General features: G+C 47.3%; 1 protein-coding gene across 2 annotated transcripts in view; it reads left to right on the top strand.

Annotated features, from left to right (window-relative positions):
- SLC4A11 (solute carrier family 4 member 11) overlaps nt 1-19,368 on the top strand; it is a 169,344-nt gene extending 149,976 nt beyond the window's left edge. For both annotated transcript variants that reach the window (XM_066572917.1, XM_066572916.1), the window contains exons 17-20: nt 1,270-1,443; nt 2,967-3,162; nt 7,967-8,136; nt 17,144-19,368. In XM_066572917.1, the coding sequence (XP_066429014.1) occupies nt 1,270-1,443; nt 2,967-3,162; nt 7,967-8,136; nt 17,144-17,207 (604 nt within the window). In that variant the 3' untranslated portion in view covers nt 17,208-19,368. The remainder of the gene's footprint in view (nt 1-1,269; nt 1,444-2,966; nt 3,163-7,966; nt 8,137-17,143) is intronic.
- Nucleotides 19,369-21,364: the final 1,996 nt, after the last annotated feature.

Raw genomic sequence — 21,364 nt, 5'->3', positions numbered from 1 at the left:
ATAGGTCATCAATAGGAAAACCCCTTTAAATAATGGAAATGAGCTATGACTATAGTGATTCCTCAGGCATGATGAGTGCAGATCAGCAAGATAGGCGTCCTTTAATTTACTCTTCACCGGCCGATGCTGGCTGTATGGTGGATGAACGACCCTTCATGTAATCATTCGCATGTGGCTGTCGGCTGATCACGGGTATCTTCAAACAACCAGATCGGGAAGCACATGTTCTTACAAATGTTCACGCCCAATCGCCATGCTTTGTGAACGGTCCTGACGCCATGTTCACCGCAGGTGTTAAGGCTGTGCCGATTCCTCATCGATTCTAATTCTAAATCCGTGCAAGTAGGTTTCCTATTCATGTCAATGGGAATCTTATTGCAATAAATTATCAGAAATACCGTATATTCCGGCGTATAAGGCGACTGGGCGCATAAGACGAACCCCCAACTGTCGCCTTATACGCCGGAAATACGGTGTAAAAAAAAAAAAAGCAGTACTCCCCTCCCGTGGCGTTCTGCGGCGCTGCTGCAGGCTGACGCTCCCACCTCGTCCTCGACAGAGCATTGCTTTCTGGATGCGGGTCTTGAAATCCCCGCCTCCAGAAAGCTAATGCTGTGATTGGCTAACTCACGCAGAGTCAGCCAATCACAGCCATTCAATATGTTGTTGAATGGCTGTGATTGGCTGATACTGCGTGAGTTAGCCAATCACAGCCATTCAATGATGTCATTGAATGGCTGTGATTGGCTGACGCCGCGTGAGTTAGCCAATCACAGCATTAGCTTTCTGGAGGCGGGGATTTCAAGACCTGCATCCAGAAAGCAATGCTCTGTCAGGGACGAGGAGGGAGCGGTGAGGGAAGGTGAGTATTGCTTTTTTTTGACACTTTTTTTTTTTTCTATACCCGGCGTATAAGACGACCCCCGACTGCAGAGCAGATTTTTCGGGGTTAAAAGGTCGTCTTATATGCCGAAGTATACGGTCTATATGCAACAAGTGAGCGCTATTAATGGCGCAATAAATGTAAGAGACAACGGAAGAGCTTTTCCGTATTTAGTCGCACATTTTTAATAGTTTTAATACATTTTTATACTTTTTCCAACCAGTTTGAGTTCTAATATAATAACGATGCGCACAGTCATATTTCTGCATGCCATTCAGTGGTGCCGCCTCATTTACCAGCCCTCCTAGAGAAGCAGCAGACCATTATCCATCCAGAAGCTGCATGTATAGCAGACCGCTCATTGTGCTGCTCTTCTTGTTTTGTAGGCTGGTGAAGGGTACGGCGTATCACTGGGATCTTCTCCTCGTGGCTCTTATTAACACCGGACTGTCTGTTTTCGGAATGCCCTGGATCCACGCTGCCTTCCCACACTCACCGATGCACGTACGAGCGCTGGCCAACGTGGAGGAGAGAGTAGAGTATGGCCATATCTATGAGACGTAAGTATCTGCGCTGCACTTCGCCAGGCTTCTCCTTGGAAGAAGCTTCTGTTCTGTATGTAGGGTGAAGTTATAAAGTCTTCTCCATGTCGATACTGGTGGTCTATATAGAAATAACTAGTAATTATTAGGACATTATAGTAGCAGTGTTTCTGGTGGCACATCACACTCACAGCAGCTTGATTACCACACAAGACAAACACAGCTTGGCTTCTCCCACAGCAGTGACATCACTGCAGATCCTTCAGCCCACCGGATCTCTATGGTGATGGTAGGTCAGTGTCTTCTGTCAGGACTGCTAAGTTGTGTCTGACATAATAGCGGTTTAGTTGTATTCTCATTTTGTTATTTTTGTCCTCCCCTTTTCAAGAGCCCTACATTTGTGTTGTTCTTCTGTCGGTCAGACTCTGTGTTTTATATATGTTGTAGGACCCTCAATGGCGTCACCAGGAGGCGCAGCGATGACATCACCAGGGGTGGAGCATAAGAATCAATCACACAGACAAGTAGTCATTAGTAGTTTGACAATAGCGTACTTGGATAGGAAGACGTGGATGCACTACATGATGGCATCCACAAAAAACAAAATTGTGACAGTGGCACCACAGGCCAATCCCTCCTGGGAGAGCAAAGTCCACTGCATCCCCTTCAAAGTTTCAACTGGACACTGCTTGACAATGACTGGCGTGTCCACTCGAAACATTGCAGGTGATGTAGTGGACTGATGTCTAGAATAAAGTTTGTATCATTGATTGGGTGTGAGCATCGTCCTCCTCATTTGCTTGCACCTCAGTTGCTGCTCTGTACCACGTATCTACATGATGGTATGGCGCATGGACCCCTGGGGCCCCCCGGAACATGAATTTCAATTTTGTGTTGTGACTCCTGTAAGAGAGAGAGGGACACGGAAAAAAGAATGATTTCTTCTCACATGTTACTCTTCAGCAATTGGACTTTACTCTAAGTTCTGTGGGACCGCCGCTATGACTGAAGGAAAGTATGCTAGAAGTGGCCTCCTCCTGGTATGATAGAGACAGCTCCTCCAGACAGTCATCCACAGTCATCTGCAGGAGATGCAGGTGACAATCCGCGTTGGGAGTCCCTGGAATGAACAAGGCGTCAGCCCTGGACTGCCTTTTAGAATGGCTTCACGCATGTATCCTAGCAGGAGGAGACCACTTTGAGTACACTTTCCATACGTCAGTCATAGCGGTGGTCCTATGGGATTGGGAGAGATGCGGAAAGCTGATTTCTCCTTCTCAAATGCCAGCGATGCCCAATGGAACCCTTCGACTGTAATGGGTTCTGTCCTTCTTTTGTTTGCCGACATTTCTAACTGTAACGCTGGATGGAGGCTCCAACAGAAGCATAGAAGGAGCAGTCCCATAAGAACATGAATACTTCTCCATTGGTCTTGGCTCTACAAGCCCCAGAATGCCAGGCTGGCGTCCGTTGTACTTGTTTGTGTCCAGACTTCCACCCGTCAGCAGACCTTTATATACTTGTTCCCTTGTATTTCACAGGATCGTCAGTGTGAAGGAGACGCGTCTGACATCGCTGCTTGCAAACATACTAGTGGGCCTCTCCCTCTTCCTCCTGCCTCTTCCACTTCAGTGGATCCCCAAACCCGTCCTGTATGGCCTTTTCCTGTACATCGCCCTGACCTCCATTGACGGCAGCCAGCTCTTTGAGCGGGTGGCTCTGCTGTTGAAAGAGCAGGTAGGTGGGCGGTGGTGCTGAGGGGCGGGGGTGCACAGGATGTGTCGCAGGTATAGGAGCACTTAGTGTTTTCCCAGGAAATGGACTTATTGTGTGTATCGGTGACCCAGAGCAGATATCAAAGTCACCATTGTGTTTTCCTAAGGTCCTTGTGAACAGCTCAGTCTATAGCTCAGTGCCGTGCGCTTCCTGCCTGGGTTACAGGATCAGACCTGGTCTTATGCTAAACAATTGATCAGGAGCCAAAATGGCACAATACAGCGTATGCGGGGAAGGAGTGTCATACGTCATATAATACCCAATGGACCGTGTGCAGCAACTTATAGGGCAAGACGTGTATACGTGCATCAGTATGGATGTAGGGTTATATATAGGTAAACCCTACATCAGTATAGCTATAGCCACATATATACAGTACATGTATCAGTATAGAGATATATGGATTATATTCACGTATACACCTATTGGTATAGGGATTATAGTCATGTATACATTTATAACTACAGATATAGGGTTATAGTCCCGTATGCATCAATGAAGGCATAAATATATACATACGTTGTAGTCTCACATACATGTATAAATAAAGGGTTATAAGAATATATCAACATACTGTGGATATAGGGTTATAGTCACGTGTACATGTATCAGTATAGAGCCCAGGTTATGGTCATATAGAGTTGTATAAGTACAGATAGAAGGTTATAGTCGCATATACAATGTATCGGTGTAGATATAGGCTGCAGTCGCATATACAATGTATCGGTGTAGATACAGGCTGCAGTTGCATATACAATGTATCGGTGGAGATACAGGCTACAGTCACATATACAGTGTATCGGTGGAGATACAGGCTACAGTCACATATACAATGTATCGGTGGAGATACAGGCTGCAGCCACATATACAATGTATCAGTGGAGATACAGGCTGCAGCCACATATACAATGTATCAGTGGAGATACAGGCTGCAGTCACATATACAATGTATCGGTGGAGATACAGGCTGCAGCCACATATACAATGTATCGGTGGAGATACAGGCTGCAGCCGCATATACAATGTATCGGTGGAGATACAGGCTGCAGTCACATATACAATGTATCGGTGGAGATACAGGCTACAGTCACATATACAATGTATCGGTGCGGTGGAGATACAGGCTGCAGTCACATATACAATGTATCGGTGTAGATACAGGCTGCAGCCACATATACAGTGTATCGGTGTAGATACAGGCTGCAGTCACATATACAATGTATCGGTGGAGATACAGGCTACAGTCACATATACAATGTATCGGTGCGGTGGAGATACAGGCTGCAGTCACATATACAATGTATCGGTGTAGATACAGGCTACAGTCACATATACAATGTATCGGTGTAGATACAGGCTGCAGCCACATATACAGTGTATCGGTGTAGATACAGGCTACAGTCACATATACAATGTATCGGTGTAGATACAGGCTACAGTCACATATACAATGTATCGGTGGAGATACAGGCTACAGTCACATATACAATGTATCGGTGGAGATACAGGCTACAGTCACATATACAATGTATCGGTGGAGATACAGGCTACAGTCACATATACAATGTATCGGTGGAGATACAGGCTACAGTCACATATACAATGTATCGGTGGAGATACAGGCTACAGTCACATATACAATGTATCGGTGGAGATACAGGCTACAGTCACATATACAATGTATCGGTGGAGATACAGGCTGCAGTCACATATACAATGTATCGGTGTAGATACAGGCTGCAGTTGCATATACAATGTATCGGTGGAGATACAGGCTACAGTCACATATACAGTGTATCGGTGCGGTGGAGATACAGGCTACAGTCACATATACAATGTATCGGTGTAGATACAGGCTACAGTCACATATACAATGTATCGGTGGAGATACAGGCTGCAGCCACATATACAATGTATCGGTGGAGATACAGGCTACAGTCACTTATACAATGTATCGGTGTAGATACAGGCTGCAGCCACATATACAATGTATCGGTGGAGATACAGGCTGCAGCCACATATACAATGTATCGGTGGAGATACAGGCTGCAGCCACATATACAATGTATCGGTGGAGATACAGGCTGCAGCCACATATACAATGTATCGGTGGAGATACAGGCTACAGTCACATATACAATGTATCGGTGGAGATACAGGTTACAGTCACATATACAATGTATCGGTGGAGATACAGGCTGCAGCCGCATATACAATGTATCGGTGCGGTGGAGATACAGGCTGCAGTCACATATACAATGTATCGGTGTAGATACAGGCTACAGCCACATATACAATGTATCGGTGTAGATACAGGCTGCAGTCACATATACAATGTATCGGTGGAGATACAGGCTGCAGTCACATATACAATGTATCGGTGGAGATACAGGCTACAGTCACATATACAATGTATCGGTGTAGATACAGGCTACAGTCACATATACAATGTATCGGTGGAGATACAGGCAACAGTCGCATATACAATGTATCGGTGGAGATACAGGCTACAGTCACATATACAATGTATCGGTGGAGATACAGGCTACAGTCACATATACAATGTATCGGTGGAGATACAGGCTGCAGCCGCATATACAATGTATCGGTGCGGTGGAGATACAGGCTGCAGTCACATATACAATGTATCGGTGGAGATACAGGCTACAGTCACATATACAATGTATCGGTGGAGATACAGGCTGCAGCCGCATATACAATGTATCGGTGCGGTGGAGATACAGGCTGCAGTCACATATACAATGTATCGGTGTAGATACAGGCTACAGCCACATATACAGTGTATCGGTGTAGATACAGGCTGCAGTCACATATACAATGTATCGGTGTAGATACAGGCTGCAGTCACATATACAATGTATCGGTGTAGATACAGGCTGCAGTCACATATACAATGTATCGGTGTAGATACAGGCTGCAGTCACATATACAATGTATCGGTGTAGATACAGGCTACAGTCACATATACAATGTATCGGTGTAGATACAGGCTGCAGTCACATATACAATGTATCGGTGTAGATACAGGCTGCAGCCACATATACAATGTATCGGTGTAGATACAGGCTGCAGTCACATATACAATGTATCGGTGTAGATACAGGCTGCAGCCACATATACAATGTATCGGTGTAGATACAGGCTACAGTCACATATACAATGTATCGGTGTAGATACAGGCTGCAGTCACATATACAATGTATCGGTGTAGATACAGGCTGCAGCCACATATACAATGTATCGGTGTAGATACAGGCTGCAGTCACATATACAATGTATCGGTGGAGATACAGGCTACAGTCACATATACAATGTATCGGTGTAGATACAGGCTGCAGTCACATATACAATGTATCGGTATAGATACAGGCCGCAGTCACATATACAATGTATCGGTGGAGATACAGGCTACAGTCACATATACAATGTATCGGTGGAGATACAGGCTGCAGTCACATATACAATGTATCGGTGGAGATACAGGCTACAGTCACATATACAATGTATCGGTGGAGATACAGGCTACAGTCACATATACAATGTATCGGTGGAGATACAGGCTGCAGTCACATATACAATGTATCGGTATAGATACAGGCCGCAGTCACATATACAATGTATCGGTGGAGATACAGGCTACAGTCACATATACAATGTATCGGTGTAGATACAGGCTGCAGTCACATATACAATGTATCGGTGGAGATACAGGCTACAGTCACATATACAATGTATCGGTGGAGATACAGGCTACAGTCACATATACAATGTATCGGTGGAGATACAGGCTACAGTCACATATACAATGTATCGGTGGAGATACAGGCTACAGTCACATATACAATGTATCGGTGGAGATACAGGCTACAGTCACATATACAATGTATCCGTGGAGATACAGGCTGCAGTCACATATACAATGTATCGGTGGAGATACAGGCTGCAGTCACATATACAATGTATCGGTGGAGATACAGGCTGCAGTCACATATACAATGTATCGGTGGAGATACAGGCTACAGTCACATATACAATGTATCGGTGGAGATACAGGCTGCAGCCACATATACAATGTATCGGTGGAGATACAGGCTACAGTCACTTATACAATGTATCGGTGGAGATACAGGCTGCAGTCACATATACAGTGTATCGGTGTAGATACAGGCTACAGTCACATATACAGTGTATCGGTGGAGATACAGGCTACAGTCACATATACAATGTATCGGTGGAGATACAGGCTGCAGTCACATATACAATGTATCGGTGCGGTGGAGATACAGGCTACAGTCACATATACAATGTATCGGTGCGGTGGAGATACAGGCTGCAGCCACATATACAATGTATCGGTGTAGATACAGGCTGCAGCCACATATACAATGTATCGGTGTAGATACAGGCTGCAGCCACATATACAATGTATCGGTGTAGATACAGGCTGCAGCCACATATACAATGTATCGGTGGAGATACAGGCTACAGTCACATATACAGTGTATCGGTGTAAATAGTTGGCTTTTGATCTGATCTGCCGGATTACTGGACTTGTATTTTTGAGTGCAGTGATCATGATCTTGCTGGTTAGGAACATCATTAGTGATGTCTTCAGCAACTAAATGGATACATGTATCACACAACATAGATCAGAAGCAATCCGTGTCTATTTGCTGCTCTGGGGTTTATTGCCCCATGTCCCTGCTCTCCAGTATTCTCTCTTATGCCGTTTCCTGCCTTGCAGACTGCTTACCCTCCAACCCATTACATCAGAAGAGTTCCCCAGAGGAAGATTCACTACTTCACGGGGCTCCAGGTTCTGCAGCTTGTTATCCTGTGTGGGTTCGGCATGTCACCTCTCCCGTACATGAAGATGATCTTCCCTCTCATTATGATAGGAATGATACCCATCAGGTAAGTCCAGCACTCAGCAAATCGCATCACCCTTCAGATTAACATCAGTTCTACAGAAGTGGAGCTAGAGCTTACAGTCTACAGGAGCGAGGTGTCTCTGTCCATAAGAGCTGGCAAACTACATGTAATCACTTCATTATAAAGGACTGTGCGTCTCAAATATTCTCTCCAGGCGACTCCTCAGCTTGTAATACAACCTTAAAGCTCTCTCCAAGCTGGTAGGAGGAGGTTAGGCTTGTAATTCACCACGACAGGTTATTCTCCAATAAGATGAGAATCGGGTGGCAATCAGGAGCGCTTAATGTGTAAGTATCGCCTAGAGAGGTTATAATTAAGACCCGCGTACAAGAACGTTTTGTCTTTAAGGAAGGTGGTGCCTGGGCTGAACATAAGGAAGTGCTAGAATGGTCATATATGTCCACCAGTCAACACTATTGGTGGAAATGTCTGACTACTTTTACTCTAGACTTGATTGGGAATGAAAACCAAGCCTGATTCCATACACAGACAGCTGTTTCAGGGTTTTTGCCCCTCATCAGTGGGCAGTAGGTTTCTAGCTTGACTGGTGAGAGACCTGTGACATCTCACTCACCTTCTAGGTGTCTCCACATACCTACTAGGTGCTCTCCTTACAGAGAGATGATACCCCTCCCATCCCGTATCACAGATCTCTCACTAACCAAGCCAGAAACCTACTGCACACTGATGAGGGACCAAAACCCCAAAACAGCTGCCTTTATATGGATTTCTGGCATGGTTTTCAATTCCCAATCATTGTTTTAAAGACTTGTTTAAAGGTCTGACATTGATTTGAAGGAATGCTGCCGTCCAATAGGTGGCGCTGCAGAGGTATTGTTGCATCTTCCTTATTTGCATAGACTGGGCTGCTGTAATGTTGGCAGCACTGGCAGGGATCCCAAGCAGCAGACCCTCGCCAATCAACTCTTGATGACCCATCTTAAGAATAGATCATCAACAGTAAAAGTCCTGGACAATCCCTTGTAAGCTTGGGTTCAAAATAAAGGAAGTCCAAGAATGGTCCTATATGTTCACCAATCAGCACATCGCTGGACATAGTGTATATGATCATTCCTGCTGTAAACCTTCCTAAATGGGGTTCTGCTTGCAGCTCTTTGATACAGTTGATGTTCCTCAATCTTCCTCCAGTTTGTTCTCCTCAGGCCCTTCTACCTACTTCCCTCTAAACACATCAATCAAGCTGTTTAACCTATACCCGCTCCTAACCATCAGCTACACCGCAACCTATACCCGCTCCTAACCATCAGCTACACCGCAACCTATACCCGCTCCTAACCATCAGCTACACCGCAGCCTATACCCGCTCCTAACCATCAGCTACACTGCAGCCTATACCCGCTCCTAACCATCAGCTACACTGCAGCCTATACCCACTCCTAACCATCAGCTACACCGCAGCCTATACCCGCTCCTAACCATCAGCTACACCGCAGCCTATACCCGCTCCTAACCATCAGCTACACCGCAGCCTATACCCGATCCTAACCATCAGCTACACCGCAGCCTATACCCGCTCCTAACCATCAGCTACAGCGCAACCTATATCTGCTCCTAACCATCAGCTACACCGCAGCCTATACCTGCTCCTAACCATCAGCTGCACCTCAACCTATACCCGCTCCTAACCATCAGCTACACCGCAACCTATATCTGCTCCTAACCATCAGCTACACCGCAGCCTATACCCGCTCCTAACCATCAGGTACACCGCAGCCCATACCCGCTCCTAACCATCAGCTACACCGCAGCCTATACCCGCTCCTAACCATCAGCTACACCGCAATCTATACCTGCTCCTAACCATCAGCTACACCGCAATCTATACCCGCTCCTAACCATCAGCTACACCGCAATCTATACCCGCTCCTAACCATCAGCTACACCGCAACCTATATCCGCTCCTAACCATCAGCTACACCGCAGCCTATACCCGCTCCTAACCATCAGCTACACGGCAACCTGTACCCGCTCCTAACCATCAGCTACACCGCAACGTATACCCGCTCCTAACCATACCATCAGCTACATTACAACCTATACCCTCTTCTAACAATCAGCTACACCGCAACCTATACCCGCTCCTAACCATCAGCTACACCTCAACCTATACCTGCTCCTAACCATCAGCTACACCGCAACCTATACCCGCTCCTAACCATACCATCAGCTACATTACAACCTATACCCGCTCCTAACCATCAGCTACACCTCAACCTATACCCGCTCCTAACCATCAGCTACACCGCAACCTATACCCGCTCCTAACCATACCATCAGCTACATTACAACCTATACCCTCTTCTAACCATCAGCTACACCGCAGCCTATACCCGCTCCTAACCATCAGCTACACCGCAGCCTATACCCGCTCCTAACCATCAGCTACACCGCAGCCTATACCCGCTCCTAACCATCAGCTACACCGCAGCCAATACCCGCTCCTAACCATCAGCTACACGGCAACCTCTACCCCCTCCTAACCATCAGCTACACCGCAACCTATACCCGCTCCTAACCATACCATCAGCTACATTAAACCTATACCCTCTTCTAACAATCAGCTACACCGCAGCCTATACCCGCTCTTAACCATCAGCTACACGGCAACCTGTACCCGCTCCTAACCATCAGCTACACGGCAACCTGTACCCGCTCCTAACCATCAGCTACACCGCAACCTATACCCGCTCCTAACCATACCATCAGCTACATTACAACCTATACCCTCTTCTAACAATCAGCTACACCGCAGCCTATACCCGCTCCTAACCATCAGCTACACGGCAACCTGTACCCGCTCCTAACCATCAGCTACACCGCAACCTATACCCGCTCCTAACCATACCATCAGCTACATTACAACCTATACCCTCTTCTAACAATCAGCTACACCGCAACCTATACCCGCTCCTAACCATCAGCTACACCTCAACCTATACCCGCTCCTAACCATCAGCTACACCGCAACCTATACCTGCTCCTAACCATACCATCAGCTACATTACAACCTATACCCTCTTCTAACAATCAGCTACACCGCAACCTATACCCGCTCCTAACCATCAGCTACACCTCAACCTATACCCGCTCCTAACCATCAGCTACACCGCAACCTATACCCGCTCCTAACCATACCATCAGCTACATTACAACCTATACCCTCTTCTAACAATCAGCTACACTGCAGCCTATACCCGCTCCTAACCATCAGCTACACCGCAGCCTATACCCGCTCCTAACCATCAGCTACACCTCAACCTATACCCGCTCCTAACCATCAGCTACACCGCAGCCTATACCCGCTCCTAACCATCAGCTACACTGCAGCCTATACCCGCTCCTAACCATCAGCTACACCGCAGCCTATACCCGCTCCTAACCATCAGCTACACCGCAGCCTATACCCGCTCCTAACCATCAGCTACACCGCAACCTAAACCCGCTCCTAACCATCAGCTACACCGCAGCCTATACCCGCTCCTAACCATCAGCTACACCGCAGCCTATACCCGCTCCTAACCATCAGCTACACCGCAGCCTATACCCGCTCCTAACCATCAGCTACACCGCAGCCTATACCCGCTCCTAACCATCAGCTAGACCGCAGCCAATACCCGCTCCTAACCATCAGCTAGACCGCAGCCAATACCCGCTCCTAACCATCAGCTACACCGCAGCCTATACCCGCTCCTAACCATCAGCTACACGGCAACCTGTACCCGCTCCTAACCATCAGCTACACGGCAACCTGTACCCGCTCCTAACCATCAGCTACACGGCAACCTGTACCCGCTCCTAACCATCAGCTACACCACAACCTATACCCGCTCCTAACCATACCATCAGCTACATTACAACCTATACCCTCTTCTAACAATCAGCTACACCGCAGCCTATACCCGCTCCTAACCATCAGCTACACGGCAACCTGTACCCGCTCCTAACCATCAGCTACACCGCAACCTATACCCGCTCCTAACCATACCATCAGCTACATTACAACCTATACCCTCTTCTAACAATCAGCTACACCGCAACCTATACCCGCTCCTAACCATCAGCTACACCTCAACCTATACCCGCTCCTAACCATCAGCTACACCTCAACCTATACCTGCTCCTAACCATCAGCTACACCGCAACCTATACCCGCTCCTAACCATACCATCAGCTACATTACAACCTATACCCGCTCCTAACCATCAGCTACACCTCAACCTATACCCGCTCCTAACCATCAGCTACACCGCAACCTATACCCGCTCCTAACCATACCATCAGCTACATTACAACCTATACCCTCTTCTAACAATCAGCTACACCGCAGCCTATACCCGCTCCTAACCATCAGCTACACCGCAGCCTATACCCGCTCCTAACCATCAGCTACACCGCAGCCAATACCCGCTCCTAACCATCAGCTACACGGCAACCTGTACCCGCTCCTAACCATCAGCTACACCGCAACCTATACCCGCTCCTAACCATACCATCAGCTACATTACAACCTATACCCTCTTCTAACAATCAGCTACACCGCAGCCTATACCCGCTCCTAACCATCAGCTACACGGCAACCTGTACCCGCTCCTAACCATCAGCTACACCGCAGCCTATACCCGCTCCTAACCATCAGCTACACGGCAACCTGTACCCGCTCCTAACCATCAGCTACACCGCAACCTATACCCGCTCCTAACCATACCATCAGCTACATTACAACCTATACCCTCTTCTAACAATCAGCTACACCGCAACCTATACCCGCTCCTAACCATCAGCTACACCTCAACCTATACCCGCTCCTAACCATCAGCTACACCTCAACCTATACCCGCTCCTAACCATCAGCTACACCGCAACCTATACCCGCTCCTAACCATACCATCAGCTACATTACAACTTATACCCTCTTCTAACAATCAGCTACACTGCAGCCTATACCCGCTCCTAACCATCAGCTACACCTCAACCTATACCCGCTCCTAACCATCAGCTACACCGCAGCCTATACCCGCTCCTAACCATCAGCTACACTGCAGCCTATACCCGCTCCTAACCATCAGCTACACCGCAGCCTATACCCGCTCCTAACCATCAGCTACACCGCAGCCTATACCCGCTCCTAACCATCAGCTACACCGCAGCCTATACCCGCTCCTAACCATCAGCTACACCGCAGCCTATACCCGCTCCTAACCATCAGCTACACCGCAGCCTAAACCCGCTCCTAACCATCAGCTACACCGCAACCTATACCCGCTCCTAACCATCAGCTACACCTCAACCTATACCTGCTCCTAACCATCAGCTACACCGCAACCTATACCCGCTCCTAACCATACCATCAGCTACATTACAACCTATACCCGCTCCTAACCATCAGCTACACCTCAACCTATACCCGCTCCTAACCATCAGCTACACCGCAACCTATACCCGCTCCTAACCATACCATCAGCTATATTACAACCTATACCCTCTTCTAACAATCAGCTACACCGCAGCCTATACCCGCTCCTAACCATCAGCTACACCGCAGCCTATACCCGCTCCTAACCATCAGCTACACCGCAGCCAATACCCGCTCCTAACCATCAGCTACACGGCAACCTGTACCCGCTCCTAACCATCAGCTACACGGCAACCTGTACCCGCTCCTAACCATCAGCTACACCGCAACCTATACCCGCTCCTAACCATACCATCAGCTACATTACAACCTATACCCTCTTCTAACAATCAGCTACACCGCAACCTATACCCGCTCCTAACCATCAGCTACACCTCAACCTATACCCGCTCCTAACCATCAGCTACACCGCAACCTATACCCGCTCCTAACCATACCATCAGCTACATTACAACCTATACCCGCTCCTAACCATCAGCTACACCTCAACCTATACCCGCTCCTAACCATCAGCTACACCGCAACCTATACCCGCTCCTAACCATACCATCAGCTACATTACAACCTATACCCTCTTCTAACAATCAGCTACACCGCAGCCTATACCCGCTCCTAACCATCAGCTACACCGCAGCCAATACCCGCTCCTAACCATCAGCTACACCGCAGCCAATACCCGCTCCTAACCATCAGCTACACGGCAACCTGTACCCGCTCCTAACCATCAGCTACACGGCAACCTGTACCCGCTCCTAACCATCAGCTACACCGCAACCTATACCCGCTCCTAACCATACCATCAGCTACATTACAACCTATACCCTCTTCTAACAATCAGCTACACCGCAGCCTATACCCGCTCCTAACCATCAGCTACACGGCAACCTGTACCCGCTCCTAACCATCAGCTACACCGCAACCTATACCCGCTCCTAACCATACCATCAGCTACATTACAACCTATACCCTCTTCTAACAATCAGCTACACCGCAACCTATACCCGCTCCTAACCATCAGCTACACCTCAACCTATACCCGCTCCTAACCATCAGCTACACCGCAACCTATACCCGCTCCTAACCATACCATCAGCTACATTACAACCTATACCCTCTTCTAACAATCAGCTACACCGCAGCCTATACCCGCTCCTAACCATCAGCTACACCGCAGCCTATACCCGCTCCTAACCATCAGCTACACCGCAGCCTATACCCGCTCCTAACCATCAGCTACACCGCAACCTATACCCGCTCCTAACCATCAGCTACACGGCAACCTGTACCCGCTCCTAACCATCAGCTACACCTCAACCAATACCTGCTCCTAACCATCAGCTACACCGCAACCTATACCTGCTCCTAACCATCAGCTACACCGCAACCTATACCCGCTCCTAACCATCAGCTACACCGCAACCTGTACCCGCTCCTAACCATCAGCTACACTGCAACCTGTACCCGCTCCTAACCATCAGCTACACCGCAGCCAATACCCGCTCCTAACCATCAGCTACACCGCAGCCTATACCCGCTCCTAACCATCAGCTACACCGCAGCCTATACCCGCTCCTAACCATCAGCTACACCGCAACCTATATCCGCTCCTAACCATCAGCTACACCGCAGCCTATACCCGCTCCTAACCATCAGCTACACCGCAGCCTATACCCGCTCCTAACCATCAGCTACACCGCAGCCTATACCCGCTCCTAACCATCAGCTACACCGCAGCCTATACCCGCTCCTAACCATCAGCTACACCGCAGCCTATACCCGCTCCTAACCATCAGCTACACCGCAGCCTATACCCGCTCCTAACCATCACCTACACCGCAGCCTATACCCGCTCCTAACCATCAGCTACACCGCAGCCTATACCCGCTCCTAACCATCAGCTACACCTCAACCTATACCTGCTCCTAACCATCAGCTGCACCTCAACCTATACCTGCTCCTAACCATCAGCTACACCGCAACCTATACCCGCTCCTAACCATACCATCAGCTACATTACAACCTATACCCGCTCCTAACCATCAGCTACACCTCAACCTATACCCGCTCCTAACCATCAGCTACACCGCAACCTATACCCGCTCCTAACCATACCATCAGCTACATTACAACCTATACCCTCTTCTAACAATCAGCTACACCGCAGCCTATACCCGCTCCTAACCATCAGCTACACCGCAGCCTATACCCGCTCCTAACCATCAGCTACACCGCAGCCTATACCCGCTCCTAACCATCAGCTACACCGCAGCCAATACCCGCTCCTAATCATCAGCTACACGGCAACCTGTACCCGCTCCTAACCATCAGCTACACCGCAACCAATACCTGCTCCTAACCATCAGCTACACCGCAACCTATACCTGCTCCTAACCATCAGCTACACCGCAACCTATACCCGCTCCTAACCATCAGCTACACCGCAACCTGTACCCGCTCCTAACCATCAGCTACACTGCAACCTGTACCCGCTCCTAACCATCAGCTACACTGCAACCTGTACCCGCTCCTAACCATCAGCTACACCGCAGCCAATACCCGCTCCTAACCATCAGCTACAACGCAGCCAATACCCGCTCCTAACCATCAGCTACAACGCAGCCAATACCCGCTCCTAACCATCAGCTACACCGCAGCCTATACCCGCTCCTAACCATCAGCTACACCGCAGCCTATACCCGCTCCTAACCATCAGCTACACCGCAGCCTATACCCGCTCCTAACCATCACCTACACCGCAGCCTATACCCGCTCCTAACCATCAGCTACACCGCAGCCTATACCCGCTCCTAACCATCAGCTACACCGCAGCCTATACCCGCTCCTAACCATCAGCTACACCGCAGCCTATACCCGCTCCTAACCATCAGCTACACCGCAGCCTATACCCGCTCCTAACCATCACCTACACCGCAGCCTATACCCGCTCCTAACCATCACCTACACCGCAGCCTATACCCGCTCCTAACCATCACCTACACCGCAGCCTATACCCGCTCCTAACCATCAGCTACACCGCAGCCTATACCCGCTCCTAACCATACCGTCAGCTACACCGCAACCTGTACCCGCTCCTAACCATCAGCTAGACCGCAACCTGTACCCGCTCCTAACCATCAACTACACCGCAACGTGTACCCGCTCCTAACCATCAGCTACACCGCAACCTGTACCTGCTCCTAACCATACCATCAGCTACGTTACAACCTATACCCTCTTCTAACAATCAGCTACACTGCAACCTATACCCGCTCCTTACCATCAGCTACGCCGCAGCCTATACCCGCTCCTAACCATCAGCTACACCGCAGCCTATACCCGCTCCTAACCATCAGCTACACCGCAGCCTATGGCCACTCCTAACCATCAGCTACACCGCAGCCTATACCCGCTCCTAACCATCAGCTACACCGCAGCCTATATCCGCTCCTAACCATCAGCTACACTGCAACCCTATATCCGCTTCTAACCACCACCCACATGTCTAATAATCCTACCATGATCGCCTCTTCTAAGCCGCCTTGTTTTCCTCCATAGATACAACCTACTACCCAAGATCATCGAATCCAAATACCTGGATGCTATGGACGCCGAACATTAGAAAGCGCCTCGAACAATCGAGAAGTTCACATTCTACGACGGAGGAATTGTAGGGTTTAATAATCTTCGGGGGCGGGCTCTAGACTTTACTTTCATGGTTGCAACTTTTTGGATTTTTTTTTTTTACAATAACGATTTGACCAAAGTGGAATCAGACGGATGCAGAGCTTGACGACCAACTGGAATACCCCAAAGAAGCCCTGCGTGTGTCTCGCCTCTCTGGACCGGGCATTTTTTGGTTTCTGTTGTTTTTTAAGCATCCTGTGTATCCAGCGAACCAAATGTGTATTTTTTGAGGACTTTTCCGGGATTTTCGGCAATCGGTGGGACAAAAAAAATGCACACGATGACCTTTTTCTCCTAACAAACCTTGCAATACTTTTTTGAAGTGCATTTTCGGCTCCCCACAAGCGCATCGGGGTAACGACTCCCTGAGTACGAGGCTTCTTTTACCTCCTTATGGTTTTTTTTAATGAGGTTGAGACATAAAGGACTTTCTGCTTTCTTTTTATAACTATTGTGACGCTGCGCAGCAATAGCGATGTCCACAGATCAACCCAAAGTGTTTGTCCGTTTTTTTTTGTTCTTTGTAGCAGTAGCTAGGCCCGCCCCTAGAATGTAAGCTAATTTTTACCAGTTCTGGACTTTTTTATGATGTAAGTGAAGTAACGACGTATAGTATACGAGCTGTCAAATTTGCACAACAGCGACTCGGCATGATGCACAAATTCACTCAGATACCAGCACTTTTTTTTTTCTTTTTTGCCACTCTAGTCTGTTTTTTCTTTTGTGTATTGTGTGTATGTGTGTGTGTCCGTTGCATCTCGACAAACTTCCATGCATACATGCTCCCATAGTGCATTGAAATGCATGTTTTATGTATAATGTTTATACATGGTTAGTGGAAGGTGTCACGCTAGAGTTTTTGGTTTTTAATGACCTCCTTCTGGAAGTCCCAACCGCTTCATGATGGTCGTGGCAAGCGTTGTATACTCTTCAGCGCGGAGGCTCGACAAAACATGGAAGACCGCACCGTGCCGACCGACGACTGGACACTGTTGCACTTTCTGCACCACCTCTAGACCATCCAGTCTGAATGATAAAAACTTCCATACCATCCTTGGTATCTCAACGACTGGTGGATCCGGCTTTGGATGTTCTGCTTTGAATGTAGAGGTCACTGACTTCGGACCATCTCATCTCACCAAAGATACATTCGTTGGCACCTGTTACACTGATGTGTTGTCCGTTCGGATGCTGAACATGGTTATTTCCTGCAAAATGCAGGGTCTAGATTGCCTTTCGCCGCCCCCTGTTCTCCTATAGCAGAATCTCGCCAATCCCCTGCCACCCCGCCCGGGCCAGGCCCCTTGGCGTCTCTGGATTCTGCTGTATCTGATGTGAATTTGGCATGATGGCTTCAGTCGTATGGCTGACGTTCAAACCGGGTTACGTTTTACCGGAGAGGGTTATTTTGTAAATACGTATATGTTGGTTTAAGGTCTTTATGACAAAATACTCTTTATGGCGTTTTTTGTTCTGTTTTTCAGTTTGCAGTGACGTTCCCTTTTTGAATTTATAGCTTTATTTTTGTTCTGTTTTTGCATTGTATGAAACTCTTGTTACTTAAGACAGCGATTTCATGTTTTCGGGCGACAAAACAATCCTTTCCCCCCCTGACGTTGAGCATGCTGCAGTTTATATGGATACTAAGTATCACACAAAGCGCTCGACTGCACAGAATCTGATGGAGCGGTTACTTTCAAAATTCAAAAACTTTTTTTTTTTAATTTAAAGGGACATGATTGGACTCGCTGTCCGGACGTAGAAGGGGACTTTTGCTCTGGTAGAAGTTGACCTTGACGATGCTGTCCAAACTTTTTGTGTGTTTTTTTTAGTTTTTTTTGCTGTTGTCCCTGACTTCACGACGCATTATGAAGTGATGGAGATGTTCGTCTTGCCATCACCCTTCAGAGCTGTGCCAGTACAGCGCATGCTCGATTTCAGATGGGGACCTATATACTGTATATATTTACTACATAAGTGCTGCTTTAAGTCTACCGTTTGCTACGAGCGGGTCAATTTTTGTAAATATTTGAGATGTTTGGAATCAAAGAAGAGAGCAACGAAGAAAAATTCTATTAATAAATGGTTTAAGAGCTGTCTGGTGTCATGAGGCTTCTTCTGAGTCTTCCTAGTCTACCGGCTCCGGTGGGCCGCTGCTGGACGGATGGGTTAGGTTTTATGGAAATATTCTGTTGACATCGCTGGACATTTAGGGATCACTAGGTGGTCCTGAACATTTCACAGGTGGCTTCAGTTCTCATTGGTCACTTGCCCGCATCACACCATTTCATAGGTATTCGAGATGCCGTTATCTGGCCAAGACCCCTTAGTGCACATGTGAGGGTCCCAGGGCCCCATCGCTACAATCTTGCACATCTAAATGATATTAACATTGATGAATCCCGATGCCGTCTTGTCCCGATCGTCACATCGGTGGATGCGGTCCCATTCTGCTCACAACTATCCGCACAGTCCTCTCCTCAAATACTCTGTGCTATGAGACAAACGGCTTCGGCCAGTCTGTGACATCCTGCTTGTCCCCAAAGCCTTGTTACATCCATCATTAGGAGTGATGGTTCATTGTGGTTCATGCATGAATATTCTTTCGGGGTGGTGTAAAATAATAAATAAAATTCAGTGGCAAAGCTTGATAGGAAATATCAAAAATTTTCCAAAGGATTGCAAGTTCAAGTCCCTTGTGGGGACTAAAAAAAAAAACCAAAAAACCTTTTTATAAAATTTTTTCCACACTTTTAAAGTTAAAAACAACACTCCCTCCCCCCCCCCAACTAAACCATTAGAGAATCCCACATTTGATATCGCCGTGTATGTGAAAGTCTGAACTATGGTAATATCACAATATCTATCCCGCACCATAAAGCAACAAAACTAAATGCTCCCAATTTTTGAGTGATCAAAAAGAGGTTTCCCATAATGGTGCTAATGAAAATGACAGCTTACCCCCCCAAAAAATTGTCAAAAACTGCTCTCCGTCGCCATCGTTTTAAACTTTGAACTTTAAGAAGAAATATGTTTTTGTTTTTCTTTCTTCTGTTTTTAAAATAGAAATCCATTAAACGATGTAACTTTGGTATCGCTGCGATCACACGGAGCGGGAAAACAGCAACCATATGTCATTTTTACTACACTGTGAACGCTGCTAAAAAAAAAACAAAAAAACCCTCTCAGAAATGGCACAATTGCTTGTTTTTAAATCTCTCCCCACCTAAAAATGTTTGAAAGTTTTTTTCCATCCGTTATACTGTACATTAAAGGTTCGCATTAATTAATACAACATGTGCCACAAAAACCAATATAGTTATGTTAATGGAAGAATGTAAAACTTGTGGCCCTCGGAAGGAGGACAAAAAAAAAGGATAAACCCTCTGGTCCTAAAGTGGCTCATATAAGGCCCTGTTATCCTGCACGCTTAGCGCAAAAAAATAAACCATGCCAAGGGATTTTACCCACTAGCGGCTTTTTTTTTTTTTCTTTTGCTGCGATTTCGCTGCGTTTTTTTTCCCAATTGTCAATGGGACTTTCTAATGTTAACATCACATCGCACAAAAATCGCAGCAACGCAAACTTAGAAAGTCCTATTGACATTTGGAAAAAAAACGCAACGGAATCACAGCAAAAAAAAAAGCTACTGGGTAAAATCCCTGAGATTGTGCTTTTTTTTTCTGTCTCCAAGGAAAAAAAGTTATAAAAAGTGATCAAATAATGATCTGCACTTAAAATGGTGTCAATAGAAACTGCAGGTTGTCCCACAAAATCCGAGCCCTCACACAGCCCCACCGTCCGGGAGGTAAAGCTATGATGGTTAGAAAAGGAGGAGAGCAATTTTTTTTTATACATTTTTTTTAAAAGTAGTAAAACAATACCAAGCGTAGTTTTTTCCTAACGGTAATCTGGGGTCAGTGGGGTGCGGTAATCTGGGGTCAGTGGGGTGCGGTAATCTGGGGTCAGTGGGGTGCGGTAATCTGGGGTCAGTGGGGTGCGGTAATCTGGGGTCAGTGGGGTGCGGTAACGTCATGTGTGCTGCATAGTGTATGCCATAAAGAGACCTGCCCAAAAATGGTGACAAACTGC

Source organism: Eleutherodactylus coqui, chromosome 7 (assembly GCF_035609145.1).
Source record: "Eleutherodactylus coqui strain aEleCoq1 chromosome 7, aEleCoq1.hap1, whole genome shotgun sequence".
Lineage (NCBI taxonomy): Eukaryota > Metazoa > Chordata > Amphibia > Anura > Eleutherodactylidae > Eleutherodactylus > Eleutherodactylus coqui.
This window is presented reverse-complemented; position numbering and strand designations above follow the sequence as displayed.